The sequence below is a fragment of the Strix uralensis genome, chromosome 10 (assembly GCF_047716275.1).
Source record: "Strix uralensis isolate ZFMK-TIS-50842 chromosome 10, bStrUra1, whole genome shotgun sequence".
Classification (NCBI taxonomy): domain Eukaryota; kingdom Metazoa; phylum Chordata; class Aves; order Strigiformes; family Strigidae; genus Strix; species Strix uralensis.
This window is the reverse complement of record NC_133981.1, coordinates 6,461,933-6,470,927: the sequence shown is the minus strand read 5'-3', so window position 1 is coordinate 6,470,927 and position 8,995 is coordinate 6,461,933. Positions and strand designations below refer to the sequence as shown.

The window sequence follows — 8,995 nt, the reverse complement described above, 5'->3', positions numbered from 1 at the left end:
AGAACTTATAAGTCTCAGCCCCTCCAAACAAATGTGAAAGGCTTAAAACAACTTAAAAATCCCACCTTAACCCAATTGCTGAAAATGTCCTTTAAAGAAAAGGCCTTTATGTGAGCAGAACAGCTTCCTAAACTGAGAGAAAGGCAGCACTGAGTGGTATCCTTGTTACCAGCATAGGCAGATGAGCAAGGCAGGCAGGAATCCAGCCAGCAAGCAGTTGGCTGTTTGAAGGGAATGAAATCTTTCACTTTCTGACCACACAGATTAGACACGAGGAGAGAATGTTTGCTGTCTTTGGTTATCTTGTGGCATTGAAGAGCAGCCATCAAAGGGAAACAGTCTGCCTTCTGGGATAATCGTTGGGCAAGTGAGTGGATGCAGCAGATAAAGGAAGATGACGCTTACCCAGAGAGGCCGAGCGGCAAAGAACAAAGATTAGTGACTGGGGATTGCCCTCACCTATGGGGAAAAGGAAATGGTAACGAAGATGAAAAGCAATGGAAAAACCTCAGGAAATTTGGGTTCCTTGAGTGTATTCTTGCAGCAGCATGCACTGCCTTAAATTTCCCATTGAAGTTTTGCTGTTGTGATCAAGTTCTCATTTTGTAGTTTATAGAAGAGGCATTTGCAGCTCGATTTTTGCAGTATTTATGTAGGCAAAATTCCCAGTGTTTTAAGGGGATTTTTCCATGAGTAGGTATGGGCTCTTAGGGGTTACTTCTGACTGGGTGAGGACTTGGAGTCTGCACAATTACCATATCGTAAGTATTAATAGATCCTTCCTAATAGGAAAGTTATTTGAATTTAAGATTGTAGCTTAGTTTCTCTAAACTCCACATAATCTATTTACTTACGCTACAGCTTTCCTTCTGCACTTCCTAATCTCCAGCTGTAAAGATTCAAAATGCTGCACAAGATACAACTCCTACATGTGTCAATGGAAATGGCATTGTAAGTAAGTAATACCGTGCTCCTGGAACATGTTTAGTGCCATTGCAAAGCCAGGATTTGGTCCTGGGAGCATTTCAGTCCACTGCCCTGTAATTGAGAGACCTAAATAGTCCATCCATGGGTCAGCTCCCCTCTTCTGAAAGATGGAGGGCTTTTGTTTAGGGTTGACATAGCGCTTAAGGATATGGTATAGTTGAGAACTGTCAATGTTAGGTTAATGGTTGGACTAGGTGATCTTCAAGGTCTTTTCCAACCTAGATGATTCTGTGATTCTGTTTCTTGCCTACCCTCGTGTCTGAACGTGCCAAGGTTTCAGATCAGCGAGCGAGCCCATGATGATGCTCCTCCACGTGACAGCCTCACTCCATTCAGCTCAGCGCCAAAAAGAAAAGGGTCCTGCCCACCCAAGTCACAGGTATGTGCTGCCACTTCTCACCCTGTGCCAGCTCCTGAGCTCCTTTGAGACCCACCCTGAATCCAAATTAACTGGTTACCTTGTAGAAAACTAAGGAAAATAAGCAAAGCTTTGACAGGTTGTCCTGTGTCGGTGAGCTGAACAGCAGCAAGGCAGCTCCCACCAGCACTGGACCCGGCACAAGGGGATGCTGAGGCTGGGAGCAGTGGGATGCAGGGCGCTTGTGAAACGGGGACAGCAGCTGCCCTGAGGCACTCTGCAACACAGATAAACCAGCAACCGACTTGTTTCCCAACACCACCCTGATCTTAGGATGAGGAGATGAGTGAAGGCTGCACCCCTCTCCCCCAGGACACCAGCAGGACTAGCTCCACGTAAGCCTCCTCCCCTCCCCTCTGACTCAGCTCTAATGCTATGCTCAGATTTCCACTCTCACCTTCCTCAGGCAACTCGGGTCACTTTTCTTCACTCCCTCTTTGCTGACCGGCAGCTTGATATCCCTCAACATGCCCAACTGGCAGCACCAGCACTCCTGGGATACGTGTCTGCACCCACCTGAGCGTGGGATACGGCCTCCCCCTCCCCTGCCATGACTTCTGGGGCTGTATCCCAAGCTCAAGCACCCTGTATCCCTCTCCCCATGGAGTCTGAAAGTTTTCGGGGACACGCGGAAGTTGTGGGAAGGTGCTGGACGACTGTCAGGGGTTCAGCAATGTACAGGGTACTCCCGCTAGCCCAGGGAGCAGATATTACTCCTGCTATGAGTTAAGTCATTTATTTGACAATGAGACAGAGAAAGCCTGAAGAAAAGAATCAGAGCAAGGCAACGTGCCTGGAGGGAAACCTGGGCTGCCATGCAGTGATGTTACGAGATTCCCCTTTTTGTTCATCCAGCAGCCCAAGGACCTCGGTGGCTTTTCTGACTCAGAACACAATTCAGTGTGGGACGGGTGGGGATGCCACGATCTTTTATGCCAAGCCAGGAGAGGCCATGCAAGCCAGGGGTTTGCGTGGCAGCCCCAGTAGTTTTTGCAGATTGAAGTTATTTTAGAATAGTTTGGTCTTTCTCCTCTTCTGAGGATTTCTTTCTTAATGTGTGTACATGAACGAGCAGTTAGCTGCAAGAATAGGAAGATATTACCATGCAGGCCCTCTGCAGCATTAAAAGCAAATCCGGTCCAGGTTTTCTCCTGAACAGGTGAGCGCATGGAGATACAACCACGTTTGGTTATTGGAAGAGCTGCTCCTTGGCAGTAGGTGACATCTACCAGAATGGGCATGTCGCTGCTCCACCCATGATGGAAGGAGGGAGACATCTCTGCTCCCCAGAACTGGGAGACCGTCAGGCAGCCGTGGCTGTGCTCACGCCAGCCCTAAGGCTGGACACAGTGAGAAAGCCCAACACCGTTGTTGGAGCTGACCATGCACGAAGCAACTCGAGCCTGGAAGCATCCCAGCTTTGCCAAGCCCCCGAAGCCAGTACAGGTGAGTTATTTTATTGTAAGCATCCGATACCTAAATTAAACATGGTTTATAAGTGTGGGCACAATGCCACGCTGAGAGGCTATGTGCCGTTACACTTTGCCCTAAAGGTGTGCTGACATGGGTCTCCACCAACGTGGAGATTCCTGCTCTGTGCTCTGCTGTGCAGAGGTGCTGCCGGGGCCCTGCCGAGGAGCCCTCCCAGCCCTGGCCAGTTAAAGACACATGGCCTCAGAGGTGATGCTTTGCTTACTTTGACTTTCAGATTCATTGTACAAAATTAGTAATTTACTACTAACGGTTGAGGTTTGTAGGGCTTCACCAGTTAATTTAGAAGAGCCAGGAGGTGCTATTTTGCCCAGAAGTGGATTCTGAATTGATTTTTTTTAAAAGCTTTCCCTTTGTGCAGCAAATATTGGTATTTCTGGGTTTTATCCCAAAGTTGAGTGAAGAAAGTATAGAACTTTGACATTTTCTACAGAAGTGCAAAACTGAACTTCCAACCATTTATTTTCTTTTGCCTTGCCTACAGGCTTTAAATTTCATTGCATCTTTCCCCATTTTGAAAAAAGTAACAAACACAAACCCAAGGTTTTTGGGTTTGGTTTAAGGAAGGGTAGAAGACAATGTTTGATTACATTTAGCTCTAATGGATGTCTTAAGTTTTTATATAAAACTTCCAAGTTGTAAAACAAACCAAAATAAACTCAGATAAGGAAATAATCTTTCTTTTCCTTCAGGGTGCCTGAAAACTGCACAGTATAAAAATAATGCTAAACAAAAGTTGCTTTAAGCGCCTCATCTGTGAGAAATGCAGAAGAGAACAACTGCTATGGAAAGTGTCACACGGGGGCTTCTTCGACTGTTGGTACAACTGCTTCGAGCTGTCTTAAAAAAAAAAAAAAAAAAAAAAAAAAAAGGATGAACATCAATTATGTAAGAAAACTCGGCTCTCCTCCCGGTGAAGTGGCTCTTTCCCCCAGGACCTGGCACATCAGGCAGCAGCCGGTGCCGCTCGGCCCGGACCACTTGGCTTTTGTAAAACCACTTGCAAGGAGCCGGCGGGGCCGCGGCTCGGCGTCCCCCCACCTCCTCCGCCCGCCCCGTCCAACCCCGGCGAGGGCTTTTCTTGGCGAAAACCTGCGATTCCGGCGTTCCTCGGAATGAAAGAAAGTGACATGTTGGAAAGGGGAGGGGGGGGGGGAAGAGGAGGAAGGGCTGTCCCTGCTCCTGCAGGGCGGGATCTTTTCTCCTGCTTGATCTATGGAGCCCGCCCCCTTAAATTGGCTCCCGGGAGCGCCCCGTCCACCAGCCCGACGGGGGGAGAGGCGGAAAGCGAGGGAGAGCAGGCAGGCGGGCGGGCGGCCGGCTCCCCCGTCCCGGCCCGTCGGTCCCGGCCCGTCCGCCCCCGCGCAACATGCGCGGCCCCCGGCGCCCCGCGCCCCGCCGGCCCGCCCGCCCCTAACACCGCCCGGCTCCAGCGCCTTCCCCCCGGCAGCGCACCGGGGGGCGGGGAGGGGGGGGAGAAAGGGGGCGGAAAAAAAAAAAAAAGAAGAAAAAAAAGGGAAAAGGAGGGGGGGAAAGGGAGGAAAAAGAAGGAGGAAAAGAAGAGCCAAGCGGGGGAAGGCTGCTCTCCTCTGAGGACAGCGCGCAGCACCATGCAGCTGGCGCCGCTGGCGCTGGCACTCACCACGCTCTTCATCGACGGCTTGAGGATAGGAGCGAGGAGGCAGAAGCTGCACCCCAGGCAAGGTAAGGGGGTATCGGGGAGGCGGGAGGGGGGAGTCGGGGGGGTGCTGGGCTGCCGCCCCCCGCGGGGTTAGGGGGCTCGGCCTCCCCGCTCAGGGGCATGTGCTTCTCCTTCGCTTGCAGCCAAGCTGCTGGAGAAGCTCAGCGAGTACGAGATCGTGACTCCTACCCGGGTGAATGAGTTTGGCGAGCCCTTCCCCACCGATGTCCACTTCAGGCGGCGGCGGCGGAGCACCAGCGCTGCCCCCGACGCCTGGACGGCCGCCGCCGCCGCCTCCCCTAAGGCGCACTACAGGCTCTCCGCCTTCGGGCAGCAGTTCCTCTTCAACCTGACGGCCAGCTCGGCCTTCATCGCCCCGCTCTTCACCGTCAGCCTCCTGGGAGAGCCTGCCGCCGACCAACGGCGCCTCTACGCCGAGGCGGCCGACGCCGACGTGAAGCACTGCTTCTACCGGGGCCACGTCAACGCCCGCCCGCGGCACACCGCCGTTATCAGCCTCTGCTCCGGGATGGTGAGACCCGCTCCCGGCTCCGGCCACGGCCCCGCCGGGCGCCCAGCGGCGGCTCGCCGGGGCGGAAGCGCGGAGGAGGAGGAGGAGGGAGGAGCAGGGCGAGGGAGGGTGGGCAGAGGGATGGGGACGGCCCCTTCCCCCCGCCCCCCACACCCCCCCATCCCCGGCTGGGGTTTGCGGCGCCGGCTCGCCCCGTTCGGGAGTTTCTCCCACCCCGCTTTTAGTATTCCGTCGGGTCCTGGCACCGGGGTGAACCCCTCCTGCTCTGAGGGTTTGGGGGGGGAAAAACTGCCACCCAGCGGCACCCCGGGGGGGAGGTCAGCGGGCGCAGAGCCCCGGCACGGACACCCTCCTGCCCCCGGGGTGCCGACGAGGGCTGCGAAGGGATGACTGGGGGGCTGCACCCCGGCGCAGGGGCACGGCCCGAGGAGAGAGGAAGGCAGGCTTCCTGGCAGCCCCTCCTGCCATCCTAGTGCCCTTCTGTGCAGGGGGACATTGACAAAGGGATGAGCAGAAGCTCCCAGCGGGGCTGACCCTTCCGACTGCCCTGGTGCTTGGCCGGGGTGCTCCCCAGGAGGTCTCTGCTGGGCCCCGTCTGGGACAGGAGCTCCCCTGGGTGAGCACCCAGGCTAATGCACGTGTGTGTGGCAGGGCAGGCCTCCCTCCCAGTTACTGGTCACGCATCCCAGTCTAGGATGGCTGCAGGATCGTTTTTGTCTTGGATGTCTTTTTTACCTGCTAAATCCCTACATTCATAGTCACGTGCAACTAGAAGCGTTGGTGTCTTCTCATAAGCAGGGATTTCACTGGCTGGACATCTCCCTCTGGTCCTTACACGTGGGTTTAAAGCCCACCTGAGGGAGAGCTGCTGTATGAAAACCAGCACAACGTGATGGGGTTGCACTGAGGCCTCCAGCACTCTGCAGCACCGTCTCCCCTTGGGCAGCGGTAGCTTGGTAAATGTCACTGGTGTAGGGGACAGGGTCTGACAGACATGCCCCTCTCGTGCTCCCTGCCTGTGGATTAGTAATCTGCTTTCTGTAACTTCCACTGGGGTGGCTGCAGGGAGCATTGCAGCCTGGTGTGGGTGCAAGTGGTGTGATGGGAGCTGGAGCTCTGGCCTGCACCTTCGCAAGGGTCACTGCAGAACCGGGCACTCGCACACCTCCCTCGTTAACCACTCATTTTGTTGGGTAGTCCTGCTCTATGGGTTCTCATCACCCAAAGCTGACCACCTGTTCCTCTCTGTCCCTCTCAGCTAGGCACATTCAAGTCAGACGATGGGGACTATTTTGTAGAGCCACTACTATCGCTTGAAGAACAGGAGTATGAAGAAGAGCACAATAAACCACATCTAGTCTACCGGCACCGGACACCTCCAACCAACTCTTCAGGGGACAGGCAGACTTGCGATACTCCAGGTACTCGTTTTGTTACTGCCCTTGATGACTTGGCACTTACAAAAGGGAACTAGTTTGCAGTAAGAAGCCAGTAGGTTTGTGTGGGGCAGAAGGGATGCGCAGTTGAGGGACCCCTCTAGAAATGGTACCGCGTGCGCTAGGACCGGGCTCGCAGCGGTACTGCTGTCCTGGAGGGACGTGGTGTGCCTGTGCTTTCTAGTAATTGGTTATAAGGAAGTTGTGGTCAGGAAAAATGTTACGGTTTCCATTTCATCCCTGCTGTAAGGCTGGCAAGAGATCCTTTGGGCTGTCGTGCCTTAAATAGCCCATGAGCCTTTAAACTTGCTTTCTGTCCTCTCCTACGTGTAATTTCTAACCATCTTAATCTGATCTGCTCTCTGTTTGAAACTCTGTTTCTGTCCTTTAAATGACATCCTTCTGTCTTGGTCTTGCTGTGCTCCTGGTCTTCCCTCCACAAATCTGTTTGTGAGTTGCAATGTTTTATTTCTTTCTAGTGGAAGTGAGAAGGTCCTAACACCAACCCTGACAGTCCTTCCCTTATTAATCACTTTTCCATGGTTCATTTTCAAAGGCTTTTTTTTTTTCCTCATAGCCCTTCCTCCACCAGCACCATCTCCCTGACCTCCTCACTCTCTCTAGGCTTTGCACATATGAAAGAGCACAAGCCTTTTTATCTCCCCTTCACGTGCCTTGGTGAGCAATAGCCTTGCTCCTACTGTCCCTATTATCTGCAGTGGCCTCCTGCTGCTCTCTGCTTCGTTGACTTCCTGATTTTCACAACTAATCCTCTCCTTTGGCAGCAAATATCTAAGTTTCCTCTGAAGAAGCTTAATTCTTCAGTGTTCTGTTTCACCTGCTGTTTTGTCCTCCTCCTTTGGCCTGCAGCTAGATCTACAGGAGCTTTAAAACATAAACAGAGTAGACCTTGACTGGTTTCCCTTGTGCGGGCTGCAAGCCGCTCATGTGCTGCAAAGTAGGTGGAGTTGCTCAGGGAGTAAAGGTACCACTGGAGGAGAAGCGTGGTGCCAAGCTTAGACTGCATTTAGCACGCGTGACTCGTTTGGCACCCATGACTGTGGATCGCGGCCGTGCTGTTGAGCTGTCAGTCTGTTTAGCTTGCACTGATCACTAACTAAGCTAAGTCAGAAGATGCTCTGGTGCTCTGTGACCAGCCAGAGCTGATGCACTTAGCAACATGTGTTTCTTCTAGAAGACATGTGGATACGTGTCCACATGTAAACATACGTGCTGGGGACCAATGGTACCTCTCACAAGGCTGTCGTTGTTTGTTCTTCCAAGGGTTGCTGCTGGACTATGCCATTCTGGTTTCTCTCTTCCAGCTGTTTCTGCTCCCTTCTTTGAGATCAGATGCAGGAGACTCAGAACAGTTGGAAAGAAACATGGAATCTGGCACATTGCATCAGTAGCCCTTGGAGGAACGGAGCAGCAGATCACAGGACTCATTGAATCAAAGGTAGCTGGGAGGGCGCTGACTTTCGCTTGTGGACTTTACTCTGTGCCATTATAACAGTCTGCTGTATTTCACCCCACTGTATCATAGCTTCCATTTAGGGTATTATTCTTCTGGATCATGATTCACCAGAATATTATTCCATCCACGATATTACCTACATGGTGTGTATCTTTTTCTCCTCTTTTCCAACATTCTTTGCCTCTTGCTTGTCTTTTGTTTCCTTTCTTTCTTCTCAGTTGCTTCATGTAGTGAAGGGAGGAGGTCTTGCCTCTCAAATACAAGCTGAAGGATTCCAGATATAGGTGTGCCAGTCTTACTTGTCCTCCTGTCCCCTTCCCCTCCATCTCTGCCCCTCCCTTTTACTGTTGTCCAAGTTTTTGAAAGGGAATGATGCTTTAGTCATACATGTATGGTGAACAAGTCTTGGTCACTTTATTTAAGGAGCAAGTGCAGGGCAGCTTGGGCAATGCTGAACCTTGGGGTTACACCAGGTGGAGAGAAGGTATCTCACATGTCTTTGGAGCAGAGGGGAAAATGCAAAATCTAGCAGCACTCCCTGTTTTGGACAGGGTACATCTGTCACTCCTACCAGAGAAGAATGGTTTCATGAGAGTTTGGGGGTATGTTATAGCTGTAGGGTGTGGTGTGAATCCAGTCTTTTGTCAGAAAAACGTGTGAAAAGATGCGTTTGCATTGCAGGCTTCTGGCAGAGATTGAAAATTGCTCAAAGAGGAAATTCACGCGAGGGAAATCTTAAGTACCCACCCTGCAGTGAGCAAGGGAGCCTGAGTTGCTAGGTGGTGGTGCTATTAAGAATGGCTTTCTGATAGTCTTCTTCCTGGAAATGATTAATAAGCAACATACTGGCGTGCCCTTGCCATGATGATGTAATTATAGACTTCTTGCAGTATCCAGGAAAAGTTTCCCTTGTGAGTTGACTGACAGATTGAGTAAAAGCTTTCATTTCCAGCAGTCTCCCTGGTGTTACTTC

The 8,995-nt window shown here is 52.1% G+C and overlaps 1 protein-coding gene and 1 long non-coding RNA gene across 11 annotated transcripts in view; one reads left to right on the top strand and one right to left on the bottom strand.

The window, feature by feature from the left end:
- Positions 1-2,125: 2,125 nt before the first annotated feature.
- LOC141947699 (uncharacterized) lies at positions 2,126-5,015 on the bottom strand. Its single transcript, XR_012630233.1, has 2 exons — positions 4,767-5,015; positions 2,126-3,736 (listed from the first exon to the last, which is right to left on the bottom strand). It is a non-coding gene; the product is annotated as an uncharacterized LOC141947699 (long non-coding RNA).
- ADAMTS9 (ADAM metallopeptidase with thrombospondin type 1 motif 9) overlaps positions 3,746-8,995 on the top strand; it is an 86,127-nt gene continuing 80,877 nt past the window's right edge. For 9 of the 10 annotated variants that reach the window (XR_012630230.1, XR_012630231.1, XR_012630232.1 and 6 more), the window contains exons 1-3: positions 3,746-4,600; positions 4,721-5,109; positions 6,368-6,530. Coding sequence is in view for 6 of the 10 variants with exons in the window: in XM_074879047.1 (XP_074735148.1) it covers positions 4,012-4,600; positions 4,721-5,109; positions 6,368-6,530 (1,141 nt within the window). In the remaining 4 variants the exon portion in view is untranslated. Of the gene's footprint in view, positions 4,601-4,720; positions 5,110-6,367; positions 6,531-7,879; positions 8,005-8,995 lie in introns of those variants that run through there. The other variant, XM_074879053.1, reaches the window with a different exon arrangement.